The sequence below is a fragment of the Pseudochaenichthys georgianus genome, chromosome 4 (genome assembly GCF_902827115.2).
Source record: "Pseudochaenichthys georgianus chromosome 4, fPseGeo1.2, whole genome shotgun sequence".
Taxonomy (NCBI): domain Eukaryota; kingdom Metazoa; phylum Chordata; class Actinopteri; order Perciformes; family Channichthyidae; genus Pseudochaenichthys; species Pseudochaenichthys georgianus.
This window is the reverse complement of record NC_047506.1, coordinates 5,293,569-5,308,147: the sequence shown is the minus strand read 5'-3', so window position 1 is coordinate 5,308,147 and position 14,579 is coordinate 5,293,569. Positions and strand designations below refer to the sequence as shown.

The 14,579-nt window shown below is 46.0% G+C and overlaps 1 protein-coding gene across 1 annotated transcript in view; it reads left to right on the top strand.

Moving 5' to 3' along the window:
- LOC117445087 (vitamin D3 hydroxylase-associated protein-like) overlaps positions 1-14,579 on the top strand; it is a 30,792-nt gene that overhangs the window by 9,735 nt on the left and 6,478 nt on the right. Inside the window, exons 2-7 of the mRNA XM_034080490.2 lie at positions 9,050-9,163; positions 9,447-9,587; positions 9,950-10,083; positions 10,592-10,798; positions 10,878-10,918; positions 11,004-11,128. Of these exons, the coding sequence (XP_033936381.1) occupies positions 9,050-9,163; positions 9,447-9,587; positions 9,950-10,083; positions 10,592-10,798; positions 10,878-10,918; positions 11,004-11,128 (762 nt within the window). The remainder of the gene's footprint in view (positions 1-9,049; positions 9,164-9,446; positions 9,588-9,949; positions 10,084-10,591; positions 10,799-10,877; positions 10,919-11,003; positions 11,129-14,579) is intronic.

The following is a 14,579-nucleotide window of genomic DNA, read 5'->3' as shown; positions in this document are numbered from 1 at the left end:
CTTCCGTTCCTCTCAAAAATTCTTGAGAAAGCGGTCGCAAACAGTTGTGTGATTACTTAAAAACAATGATTTATTTGAAGATTTTCAGTCTGGCTTTAGAACACATCATAGCACAGAGACAGCTCTGGTTAAAGTCACAAATGATATTCTAATAGCCTCAGACAAGGGACTTGTCTCTATTCTTGTTTTGCTCGATCTCAGTGCTGCATTTGATACTATCGACCATGATATCCTATTGCAAAGACTAGAGCACTTAGTTGGCATACAGGGAACTGCTTTAGGCTGGTTTAGGTCCTATCTATCTGAACGCTCTCAGTTTGTACGTGTTAACGATGAATCTTCCACGCAAACCAAAGTTAGCCATGGAGTGCCACAGGGCTCAGTGCTCGGACCTATTTTGTTCACATTATATATGCTTCCGTTAGGCAATATTATAAGGAATCATTCTGTAAACTTTCATTGTTATGCGGATGATACTCAACTATATTTATCAATCAAGCCTGATGAAATTAATCATCTAAATAAAATTCAAGACTGCCTTAAGGACTTAAAAACGTGGATGACCTTAAACTTTTTGATGTTAAACACGACCAAAACTGAAGTTATTGTACTTGGCCCGAAGAATCTACGAAACAAATTATCTAAAGACATACTAACTATGGATGGCATTAATTTGGCCTCCAGTGAGACTGTAAGGAATCTTGGTGTTATATTTGATCAGGATTTATCCTTTAACGCCCACATAAAATCAATTTCAAGGACCCGCCTACTTCCATCTACGTAACATTGCAAAAATCAGGCATATCTTGCCTCAAAACGATGCAGAGAAACTAGTCCATGCATTTGTTACTTCTAGGCTGGATTATTGTAACTCTTTATTATCAGGGAGTACCAAGAAGTCAATCAAGTCGCTTCAGCTGATTCAAAATGCTGCGGCTCGTGTACTAACCAGGAGTTAGGAAAAGGGACCACATTACTCCTGTTCTGGCTGCCTTACACTGGCTCCCTATAGAACACAGGATAGAATTTAAAATTCTTCTTCTCGCCTACAAGCCCTTAATGGGCAGGCGCCATCTACCTTAAAGAACTCATCTATACCCCTACTGTCCTACTAGGGCATTGCGTTCCAAGAAGCAGGGTTGTTGGTTGTTCCTAGAATCTCTAAAAGTACAATGGGAGCCAGAGCCTTTTCTTATCAAGCTCCACATTTGTGGAATCAGCTTCCAGTTTGTGTTCGGGCGGCAGACACCCTATCCGTTTTTAAGAGTGCGCTTAAGACCTTCCTTTTGATAAAGCTTATAGTTAGGGCTGATTAGATTCAGCCCCTAGTTTGCTGATATAGGCTTAGTTTGTCGGGGGGACATCTTACTTCTTCCTTCTCTCTGTCTATACCCGTGTACACTCATGTTCCGATTAACCCAGCTTCCCCAAATGTCTTTCTTTTTGGTGTCTATATACGCTGGGATCCGGAGTCATGGATGATCCTGCGGTCCTGTGTCCTGGATCGCGAGCGCTGGATCTTGAGTCGTGGCTGTGGTCCTGGATCATAGGTCCTGGATGGATATCCTCGTGGATTCATCTTCCTATTATACACACTTGCATTTCCAAACATTTGGACTACCTATGTTGCAAATGTATTATCTTTTCAATTTACACACGGCATCTATTGCACGTCTGTCCGTCCTGGGAGAGGGATCCCTCCTCTGTTGCTCTCCCTGAGGTTTCTCCCATTTTTCCCTTTTAAACTGGGTTTCTTGGAAGTTTTCCTTGTACGATGTGAGGGTCTAAGGACAGAGGGTGTCGTATTGTCATACTGATATTCTGTACACACTGTGAAGACCACTGAGACAAATGTAACATTTGTGATATTGGGCTATATAAATAAACATTGATTGATTGATTGAACTCCTCCCGGTCTTCCCGGAAATGTTGGATGAAGTGTCGGTTTCGTGGAGAGACCGGCCCTTCAGCAACAAGGTTCCAATCCAGGGTGCCTCCTCCCTAGACTGTGACGGGATGGAGAGGCTCGACCTGCTCCGCATACCGCTCATGGAACCGCTGGTAGCGGCCCATGCAAAGGAGGTGTGAGACGAAGAAGAAGGAGGATGAGGCACTCCACCTCTGCCTCCCTCGAAGGATCCAGCCGCTGCCCTCGCAGCAGCAGTCCTTCACCCAAGCTGTCTCGAACTCTGCTCGGTTTAAAGCACCGGACAAGCAGAGGTCGCAGCCCACCCCGAGTCCCCAGCCCAGGCTGGAGACAAGGGCAAGTTGGCCGAGAACATCTCCGGTTCCGGCTGCAGCTCAGGCTCAGCCAACCCAGAATTTCGGCCAGCAGTCGAGGAAGAAGAAGCGAGCGGCGTGACAGCCCCTCCTTCTCCCCTCCGTGAATGTGTTCCCGCCGCCTCGAGAGATGTCTAAACACCATCCTCAAGTCCACACAAACACATGTCACACATTGATTGATTCCTCTGTCATAAAACATTTGCCGCTGATGCATCCAGGCTTCAGGCCGAGGGCGCAGCTCAAAAAAATGAAAAGAAAATCAATGAAGCCAATAAACCGCCGCTGCCCGTGAGGCGAAAGGGCTGCGAGGGAGTCTCCACACGCTGCATTTCACTCCGTCTCTCATCATGAGGCGCGTACACGCCCAGGGGATGAGTGGTGTGTGCAGTGCTGTCCACAGGAGGCGTTATAACGGTGCTCGTGGGTTTATTATGACCGTGTCAGTGTGCGAAAAAGTACACGTCCCACCGTCCGGGACGTGTTATTTACAATATCGGACAAGTAGATCTTTCAATTGACTTGTCCGGCGGACAAGTGACGTTTTTCGCCCCGATTTATTGACAAATTATTGATAAATTCAGTTTACAAAAGGCAGAACTCATTCGCAAATTGTACGTGTCCGCCATTGTTCGTTTAGAAATGTTAGTTTCGGTTCTGCTTGTCAATTCATAAGGAAATGCATCTCGCCGCTTTCTGTACAGTTAGACGGGGGCGGGGGGGAAGTGTAGCACAGTGGCAGGGTTGGGAAGCAAAACTCGGTTCCAAGTAGGAACAAATAACAATTGTCCGGTCCCGGGATTAATAAGAGTTGTGAGGACAGGAGGCGAGGCCGAGCCCCGCGGACCGCAGCTCTCTCTCTATGCTCCGTATCAGCTGATCGCTGCACGGTGCAGCTCAGCGTCTCCCTCTCTTTCTACACACAGCGGATCCGCTGCCCGTTTAACAGCCTCATCTTTGTCAAACTTTCTTATGTACTTTCTCGAACACGTAATGAAGGTTATTAAGCGTTTTAGCTCCTGTGTTGTTAATATTGACCACCATTTCCTTTATGAAGTGAAGCAGCCTCCCTGTCTGTGTCCTTGCGCTGTCCTCACATCCCCGGACCCCCAGACTCGAAGGAGCACAGGAATGTCAGTATTGTTTATGAAGCAGGGTATAGAAAGTACATTATTGAAATGCTATTTATACTGTTTATTAACTTTTACAAACAGTGCGCAGCTGGGCAGCTGCCAGCATGTGTATTGCAGGACATGTGTAAGCGTGCAAGTGTCTTTGAGTTGTAGAAAAGCGCTAGGATAGGCTATAAATATAATAATAATAACTTTATTTGTATAGCACCTTTCATACAGGGGATTGCAGTTCAATGTGCTTTACATCAGTAAAAAATAAGACATAAAATCAGTGTAAAACAAGCAGCAAGAGCAAAGCATAAAGTGGGATAAAATAATTAAAAATAAAAACATAGGGAATAAAACAAGAAATAGTGCAATGTCAATCACAGAGAATAGTGCAGTATAATAGTGTAAAATAAGTCAAATGCTTTGGTAAAGAGATTAAGCCTTTTAAAAATGCCTAATGTATTGGCTTCCCTAATATTGTTGGGTAACATGTTCCACAGTTTTGGGGCGTAGTTTACAAAGGCTGCATCACCGATCTTCTTATGACTCTTTCTGGTGACCTCTAATGGACCTGCATCTGATGATCGCAGTGTTCTGGCAGGTGTGTAGTTCATTAGAGAGTCAGCAATGTGGCTGGGTCCTTGTCCATTTAGAGCTTTGTATATGAGGAGAAGCACCTTAAAATCAATTCTAAAAGTTACAGGAAGCCAGTGTAGAGTAGCTAAGACAGGACTAACGTGTTCCCTCCTTTTGGTATTCGTTAGTAGTCTAGCTGCAGAGTTTTTAATGAGCTGGAGTCTTTGTACATTCTCAAACTGCACCACTTAGAACTAACTAAACAATGCAGAGATTATTTTTATATAATTGTATTCAATAACCGTAAGAAATTAAACAGTATGAAGTGATTTGTAAATAGGAATACAGATTTGACTTAATGTTTTCATAAATATATTTTTCTCCCAGTTTGTCATGGGACTTATTTTTACCCTCTCAAAGAACCGGAATCGAGAACCGAAAATAACCGGAATCGAAAAGCAGAACCGGAATCGTTAAAATCCAAGCGATACCCAACCCTTTGTGTGATGCAGTAAAATGTTACCGCTCACTTACGTTAGCGGTGTTGTAAAAACCGTGGGAAAATGTAAAAAATACGATGACGAAGAAGAAGATTCCAGTGGCCCCAATTTTTGTCAATTCTGGACAAGTGAAAAATGTATTCGGACAAGTACATTGCCAAATTCACTTGTCCATGGACAAGTACTCTCTAAAAACTTTTTCTCACACTGCGTGTGTAGGAGGCATATCTGGGACAGAGGAATGCCGCGAGCTCTGCAGTTTATAAACCAATAGGTTAAAAACAGCAGGCTTCTGCAGCGAATGAACCACCTCTGGAGTGTCCCCCTGTTGGAAGAGACCCAGGGGGATCATCACGTGACCAGCTGACGCCAACGCCGAGCGGCTGTGTCACGGAGAGGGCTGTGCGGGTTGTGACACGCCGGAGGGGAGCTGTCAGTTTCTCCACTCGCTGCCGCGAGAGCCGCGCTCTCATGCTGGCTGAGTTTAATTCCCCTCCCAGATAAACGATTGTCTGAGAGGGAAGAGGACAGCTCTTCTTCCAATTTATTATGAAACCCAGGCTTTGACAGATGCGATACGAGATGTAACGTCTGTAAAGCAACTTCCTCCCTGGGAAAAAAAAAAGGAAAAAGGAAACCACACTCTCATCCCTCCTCTGTGTAGTGGCTCCAGCCTTCTCTACACAAAAATGCGAGGAGCCAGGGAATATCTGAACCGCAGACGATTGTCTGGTCTGATATTCCCTGAAATGAGAAACGCAGGAATGTCCTGTGTTTCGGGATGATGGGTACGTGGAAGCATGCATCCTTCAGGTGGAAGTGAACCAGTCGTCCTGGGTAACACATTCCAGCACCTGTTTGATCGTCAGCATGTGGAATACTGACAGATCGAGGATGTCTCATTCCCCCAGTCTTTTTCGGGATTAGAAAAATAACGGGAGTAAAAACACCTGATTTCCTCCCTTTGAGGAACCCTGGAAATAGCCTCTTTCAACAGGAGTTCCTGCAGCTCTGAATGGAGCGCAAGACTGTTCCTGGGATAACAGGAGTGTTTCCTGTATCCCATTGAACTGTGGGGTGGGAGAGGCTTGATCAGCCTGCTCATCCATCTGTCCATCAGACACACGCGCTGCCACTCTGAGAAACACGAGCGGGCGCACATGCTTGAGATGTTCTGTGGTCGTCATGGCGACGAACCACGCCAGGGAGCCTCCACATGCTGCGTTTCACTCCGGCTCTCATCACGAGGCGTGTACACGCTCAGGGGATGAATGGAGGTGTGTGCAGTGCTGTCCACACAAGGCGTTATAACGGCGCTCATGGGTTTATTATGACCGTGTGTAGGAGGCGTATCTTGGACAGAGGAATGCTGCGAGCTCTGCAGGTTATTAACAGAGGTCAAAACCGGCAGGCTTCTGCAGCGAGCTCTGCTGTCTACTTAATCAACAGGTTAGTGGCAGCTGGCTTAATTACCTGCTCTGCTTCCTCTGAGGCTCTCGCGGAGCAGACCAGGAGCGGGGGAGCCCCACTCCCCTTTGACTCTGGGGTGGCGGGGGAGCCGAAGGGCGAGCCTGACGCCGAGGCGGTTGCTGTGGGCGTTTCGCCGCTTGCGGCCTCCTGTGGCCGGCGTGGATGCCGCGGCTGCTGCCGCTGTGGGTGCTCAGCAGACTGGAGCCAGCTGACATGCTGGCGAATGCCGTCCGCCTGTTCCGCGGCCGTCTTCATGGACTCCACCATGGTGTGGAACTGGGGTCCGAACAGCCCGTCCGGGCTGATTGGAGCGTCCAGTAGCACTTTTCTGTCCGTCTCCGTAACAGACGCCTGCTTCAGCCAGAGGTGGCGCTGGATTTGTGTCACCCACGCGGAAATCCTTGCCTGGGAGACAGCGATGGACGCGCACAGAGTGAGCGCCTTGCTGGCCGCCTTGCTGGCCGCCTTGCTGGCCGCCTTGCTGGCCGCCTTGCTGGCCGCCTTGCTGATTTCCTCTGCCTTGGTGGTGGACCGCTCTACCAGCATCACCACCGAGTTGGAGAGCAGCGCGATGTTATTCTCCGCTGCCTGAAAGGCACACTGGTGCACCCGGTCGGCCTGGCGGGTGACATACTGGTCTCTGGGGGAGCTCAACGTAGAGCGCCGTCCGGTGATTATGTTGGCCTGTCTTACCCCAAAAAAACGCCGTCAGGCCCGGCTCCAGATAAGGGGTGGCTGGGAAAGCAGCATCTGTGAACCCCTCCACCGTGGTGAGGGGAACAAATGTGGCCACCGGAGCCTTCAAGGTCCTCGGGTTTGCCTCCGCCCCCTCCTGGAACCTCCTGATGGCTGGGAAGCGTGGCCAGATCGGGTCACTCCTGACCGTCTGCACCCGCGAAAAAAACTCCGGTCATGTCGTCCGGAGCACACCTCTCCTCCTGAGCTAGGGGAACGGGGAGATCTCTGCAGGCGGCCGCCCTGCGAGTGATCTCCGGCAGTTCCCCTAGGATGCCACCTATCGCCGGTAGCGCTGTGGTGACGGAGAGGGGGAAAGCATGTTCGGCCGCAAAGCTGGTATCCTGCTCTGACTCTGTCTCCCCCGTATGGGGGAGAGGAGGGAGGGGAGAACCGAACGGTGAACCGTGGAGGGAGGTGGGGTAGGAGTTGTCGGACTCCTGCCCGGCACTCGGCCCCAGGGACATGAGGCCCCCGTCCGCGGGCTCGTAAGCCTGGACGGGCCAATCGTCCTCCTCGGCCGCAGCAGCAAGAGCGTCCGCTCTCCGCTTGCCCGAGGGGAGACGGGCACAGTGTGTGCATGCTACCTGCTGGTTTAGAGTATGCGTGCTCTGACCCCAGGCAGGATTCGCATACTGTGTGCTGGTCATAACTCATTATGAACCCAGAGCCACATGAGGGACAATCTCTCACAATTGTTACTCATGTTTACTCTGCAATTGAAGTGTCTCTTGTGCTTCAGTAACGGTGTGCTGAAGAAAAGAGGGAGCAGATTGTCGGGCGGGTGGGCGTGGACTACAAGTGTTTCAGTAGCCTTAGAGGGCGAAGCCATATACGAAATAGAAGTCAGTGTTACAAGCTGGCTCTGCTTGTAACAAAAAGGACAACAGTTCCACACAGGAGTTTCCCAAAACAATCATTTATGTATCCCAACGCAGTGGTTACAACCAACAATAAAACACAGAGGAGCGGTGGCTTGGTGCACCGAGCAGGGCAGCCGAGAGAGAGCGAGAGCCTGTTCTGCAGCCCTCTTAAATAGTGGAACCAGGTGCGACAGGTGGGTCTCATCACTGCTGATTACAAGAAAAATCCAGGTTACAACAGCACCACATGGTGGACAACCACTGGGTTGTTGTTATAAAATATTAATCTGTGGTCATTTTAGAGCATTTTTTAGAAGTGGACATTTTTGTCCCCAATGACTAATGTGTGAGTTTTTTGTTCAATCTGATTTTGTGCAAAAACTAATAATTAACCAAAATCAATGTTGTTGCTAATCTTTGACATATCCAAGACTGTGATCATCATGAAAAACAACAGCGGTTTCATGTATTCAAAATGGCATTTAAAGGGTTAAAATCCTGAAAATGATTACATTCTTGGTATTTTTGATTAGGACGGAAGTTGCTTTCAAGATTCAACCCGAAGAAGTTGTGAAAAAAAATTCAAAAATAGATCGAGAAAATAGCCTTGTTAGAAAAGATCAGGCCATTTGCACAAACTCAACCAAAGTTATTGCAAAATGAAAAGTGAACAATTACCCATATGGACAAAAACGTCCACAGTGATACCGGAGGGTTAAAATGATTTTATTTATTTGTTTAACTCTGGAATACCTCTCCCCTAGCTAACTGCCTACCCAATACTAACTATCTTGTCTCACCCTAGTCTTCATGCATGCCACGACAGGTGTTTTAAACACTTACCCAATGACCCGGTAAAGCCCCAGCGAAGCTGTTACTCACCAAGACAGCCACGGACGTGTACCCATGACAAAAATGTTGAATCATGTTTATGCACAAAAATAACAAACCAACAAGCTCCCCTAAAGAAGAAGTTGCTTATGCCTATCAGGAAAGGTAATTCCAAAGCTACTCCTTAATGCCCTACACCAGGAACAAACTGTCTACACAATCAAGGCAAACAAATCAAGTAAACAAATATCACCTGGTTCTTGGATCGGACGATCCCCCATATGCTACAAGCTGGCTCTGCTTGTAACAAAAGGACAACGGTTCCACACCGGAGTTGTCCAAAACAATCATTTATTTATCCCAACGCAGTGGCCTGGTGCACCGAGCAGGGCAGCCGAGAGAGAGAGTTCTGCAGCCCTCTTAAATAGTGGAACCAGGTGCCACAGGTGGGTCTCTCTTACAGCACCACATGGTGGACAACCACAGGGTTGTCACAGTCAGATATACATAACAAATTATTATGGTGTGATTTTTTTCTTTTGAAATATTACATCCATGAAGATCTTTTCCATACTTATAAAAAGTAAGTATAATTATTGCCTAGTGTCCGAATTCACTTTCCACACATATGTTTCTACTGAATGCCTACTGTGTGTTTGTGTGTGCCCTCTAGCATCCAGAGACCGACTCCGCTCTCATCCTGACGCTGTCTCTCTCCGAGCTGACAAAGAAACTGCAGGAAGGCTCGCTCAACCCTGAGGAGGTGTTTTACTCTTACATGGAAAAGGTGAAAAAACATAACACAAGTCATACCTTTATTTTTTTCAAAATGCCTAGTAGATCTTAGTGTTACTCTTTAAGGTTTATTTAAAACTTATCAGCAGACTTGTGTCTAATCAAAATAAATGCAATACATATATATGTTCAAGGCTTGTTGCTTAAATCGTCTATATGCACTGTTACAAAGTAAATATTGATGTTCTTGCTTGCACATTTCTATATGACTTTCATGGTCTATAAAACCAAGCTTTTGGAGGAACCGGTCTGTGCTGTGTTTCCTCTTCCCACAGACTCTGGATTTGAATAAAGATCTGAACTGCTGCACTGGGATCCTGTTGGAGAGTTTCGATCAGATGAAAACTCTTGACTCTAACAGGAAAGGTCTCTTGTATGGAGTTCCAGTTAGCATCAAAGAAAACTATGGATACAAGGTATTCTGTCGTTGTGTATTACACTCGTCTTTCAAATGCTTTATTTTCGTAAGCATAATAGCTACAGTTTGGGCGATGAAAAGCTTTCGTCTCAGGCTCTTCCAACAATGCAACAATGTTTTGGAAACGGTGATCCAGGATTAAATTAAGGTTAGTTGATCAGTGATGAAGTACAGGTGTGTGCAGGACAGGTCACCCTGCTCTTTGGATTTAGAATGTAATCTTTACTCGCATGTTCTGCAAATGATTATATTATTATTATTATTATATTATGATTATACCAACAACACCTATAAAGCTCAGTTTGATGAGTTGATGCTCTCTTCTAACCATTCTCTTTTGTCTTTGTTTTACATCACAAGAATTACGACTCTTCTTGTGGTGTTGTCATTAATCTGGACCACCCTGCCAAGGAAGACAGCGTTCTTGTTGAAGTTCTGAAGAAACAAGGGGCTATTCCTTTTGTGAAAACAAACATACCCCAAGCCCTACTAAAGTAAACATGCTTCTTGCCTGTGCTTATGTTCTCGTGTGTGATTTCTTTAAAGAGGCCCTTTTATGTTCATATGTGTTCCTCTACTGTGACATGTCTCCATGCTTTAATGTTCACAAAGCTCTTTATTTTTCTCATACCGCCTGTGCTGAAGCACCTCTTTTCACCCTCTGTCTGAAACCAGAGCCCAGTCTGCTCTGATTGGTTAGCTAACGTAGTGATGTCACTATGTTACAGAAGTAAACAAAGGAGTCCAATGGAGGCGTTTCAGGCTGGGGGGGAGTGTGTGGGAGAGGAACTCTCCAGAGGGAACTGATGAATTGTAGCTTTTGCAGACCATTATGCATAACAACCTACAGTATATAGCACACTACAGGAAAGGGGAAATCCCCAAAAAAAATAAAAATACAATTTCTTAATAAAGGTATAGAGAGTGAACTGTGGTACAGGTGTGCTCTCATGTAATTATGTTTTGATGCTTATGTGTTTTTATTTTTGACCTAATATCTAGTTATGAATGCAGTAACCCTATCTTTGGGCAGACCTTGAACCCGCACAACCCCCTGAAGACCAGCGGAGGTTCCTCCGGCGGGGAGGGGGCTCTCATCGGGGGAGGGGGCTCCCTGCTGGGGATGGGCAGTGATATAGGGGGTAGCATCCGTTTACCCGCCTCCTTCTGTGGGATCTGTGGCTTCAAGCCAACTCCAGGTCGACTCAGGTGAGTGTCTCTGCTTCAGTAGGTTTTGGATAATCATTCATTACATTAATATGTTTTCTTTGTTTTGTGTCTTATTCAGTTCACAGGGTTTGAGCTCCATTTACCGAGGGCAAAAATCAGGTAAGTTGTATCATCATTGCCTATATACTACATGTGTTGCCTGAAAATCATTGGTTACTGTTTGCTATGTTTCTCATTACATTAGTGCCGTCTTGTGCTGGACCCATGGCGAGGGATGTGGACAGTCTGGCTCTGTGTATGCAGGCGCTGCTGTGTGACCACATGTTCTCTTTGGACCCCACTGTCCCACCCGTGCCTTTTAATGTGCAGGTTTGTCCACCTCAAAATAGGTTTATGTAACAGACTACTTCTTGGCTGGGACCCTTAACCTGGACAGACATGTTGTTTGCTGCTGCTATGGATTTGCTCATCTTTTCAGTGAGGGGGCACAGTATGCTTTGTGACAGTTACAATGTCAAATCAATCAGTCAAATACCCAATATCACAAATTACACATTTGGCTAAGGGAGCTTCACAGTGTGTACAATGACACACTATGTCCTTAGACCCTCACTATGAATTGCAATTAATGTGGGGAAAACTTGGGAAGAGCAATAGAGGAGGATCACTCTCCCAGGGCAATAGATAGTGGGTGTTTCTCAATGCGAGTAAAGCTGCTCCAGAGCCACTATTTCAAGCATACTACGTCATCGAGTGCCGCCGAAGTACTGTTCCAATCTCCAGCATACTTGGAATTCTACCGAGCCCGGCGTGCTTCATTTGGAGAAATTTCGAGGCTGCACATGTGTAGACTCCACGGTCTTAAAATCCCCACAATGCTTTGCGCACGGACCAGGCGGGGCCTCTCATATGACGCACACCTGCACACTTGCTCGCCTGTTCCATTCCTTGTTTTCCGAGGCTAGGAAGTATTCTTGCCTCGCTTCTGAAGCAAGACGCCCGGAAGACATGTGCTACCAAGCAAGCGTACTCGAGATTGAGAAACACCCAGTGTGTGTCTAGATAAAACAAGATAATACATTTACAAGATAGACAGTCAAAATGATTTTGTGAATGTATATTTAAAAAAAATAGAGCCAGTTGGATGTCATCAATCTTCCAGATGCTGCCAAAAATAATAAAGAAGTGGGTGTGAGGCAGAGCGATGGCCACAATAATCTAGTTAATGTTCAAAACCCGGCCTATATAAGCACACCTTTGAACATCATATTTTAATTATGCCACAGACAAGTCCGCCTTAATCTGCCATCAGGCCCTGGGGCTGATAGTTTTTGTAGGCTCCCTATTTAAACAACAAATCAAAGTCATTTATAGCCTCTGTGATCGCACTTCTCCACTCTGCTCTACGCGCGCCTGGTCCTCTCCTCCAGATGAGTGACGTATCGGGCCTCCCTCATGTATTTGTCCGGTTGCCGTTGGCTCCCCTCCACGTAGCAAGTTCTCGTCGTCTTCTCCATCTCCTCCAACAGATAATGTCCCTCCTGTCTGTTTTTCCTCTCCAACTACTCCATCGCTATCAGAACCAGACGGCCTACTTGGCTCCGAGACCAGGATTACTGGTCTGGGGGAAGTGTGTGTGTGTGTGTGTGTGTGTGTGTGTGTGTGTGTGTGTGTGTGTGTGTGTGTGTGTGTGTGTGTGTGTGTGTGTGTGTGTGTGTGTGTGTGTGTGTGTGTGTGTGTGTGTGTGTGTGTGTGTGTGTGTGTGTGTGTGTGGTGTGTGTGTGTGTGTGTGTGTGTGTGTGTGTGTGTGTGTGTGTGTGTGTGTGTGTGTGTGTGTGTGTGTGTGTTTTTGCGTGTATTGCGTTTACGTCCCGGGGAAAACACTCACGAGAAACACCGGCTGTTGTTATGCCTGCTGTGACGTCAAGTTACTCCGTTCTCCGCTTGTAATTATGCCGTTACAAGCTTCAAAGCTGTATTTATCATCTGAATATTCTGAAAGCTAAGACTTTGTTTATTTGAAATCAGATGAAAACAAACTGTAACGGACCCTGCCGTGTTATCTATGATTACTATACACCTTACATTCGTAATTTCAGCCGGAGGGAGGGGGGGCGGCGCTGTGGAAGTGCAGGGCGGCGAGTGAGAGCTGTCATCTTCCCTTTACAAGCTTCAAAAATGTATTTATTGTGTGGTTTTGGAAATAAACGTTTCATATTCTGAAAAGTTAAAAGTTTATTTAAAATTAAAAGTTAATCTTAAATTTTAAAAAAACACCCGAAAAAAAAAAAAAAATTTATGATAGGCCCCCGATCTCCGTAGGACCCTGGGCTTGAGCCCAGGTCAGCCCGTGCATTAAGGCGGCCCTGGCCACAGATAAGGCTTGCAAAAGAATTAACAAGCAGCAAACCGTTTTTTGCACAATGTTGGCCTCAGGGCAGGGCCGGACTGGGACAATAAGTCAGGCCGGGAATTATACACCCAGCCAGGCCACTACCAGCTTTCTTTTGTGCCATTTTCCTGGATTTATTTGTCAATATTTACAGCGTTGCTGCCCATAGTGATAGCCCTAAACTTTAAATCTACTACCCCAGAATAAACATATGGACATGGGTTTATTTAAAAAAAATGTGCCAAGCTATTTAGGAACCTATCCATGTGAACATATTTTAAGTGAGGGTGGACCTCAAATCTTCTAGGGGGGGTCTGGGGGCATGCTCCCCCGGTAAGATTATTTTTTTAAATGTTGGACTTAAATGCATCAATCTGGTGCATTTTGAGGGGGAAATAAAGAGACTACACCCGCCATATGAAACAGAACTGTATACATTTAAATAATCATAAGAACATGGCCATAACCAATAACATACCATATCCAACATGAAAAAACATTGAAACTTGTTTATTTATTTGTTTTTGGTTCATTTATAGTTGTGAGTGTGTCTGTGCTCCTGAACCAGCCTCTCCTGTCTCCCTCCTCTCCCTCTGCTCCTCTTTGAGGCAGCAGCAAAGACTAGTTGTAGCTCTCAACACGTTTGTAAAGTTTATCTTACCTTTTGTAGTGGCAATTTCTTATATTACTTAATACTTACTTTATATGGTAAAACCAAATGATGATATTATGCTTAGAAACTGTTTGGTCAACTCAACCTGTTGTAGCACACGGTAGCTTCCTGCCAAGGTCGTACCTGGAAAATGCGGCTCTCCCTATGAGAGCATTGTAAGATAACAGTCAGGAGAAAGTCTTATCTCTTTTCCTTTCTGCACAGCAACAGTCCTCTATAAAACACACACACACACACACACATTATACCCTGTGCACACTCCTGCAGACTATCCTATACTCTGTGAGACCTGTGCCTTTGAAGCTTCAAATAAATAACCAACAAGACAACGCTGTTTGCTTTCACCAGTTTATTATTGATTACTCTCATTGTACATCTTTGCAGTATTGAAGAGTCTAAAATATCCACAACACTTTTTTCACCTAGTTAACATTTTTTATTATTATTCATGCATATTTTACGAATCACTCCCCCCTCCAGACAGCCAGTCACTCTCTGTGAGGCAGCGTCAGACCCACATTTGCGCAGCGTTGCGTTCACAATACATACAAAAAAAAAATCCTAAGGCCAGCAGGCCACTTGGCATGCCAGGCCATCGGGAAACCTCCCGGTGCTCCCGATGGCCAGCCCGGGCCTGCCTCAGGGTAGGGTCGTGCTGCCAGAACTACTAACGGCTCGATAAGTGAATGAAGAGTGTCTTTATTCCCATCCACATACAACCTTGATATGTTGGTTTCCTTTAAAGTTTAAGAGGT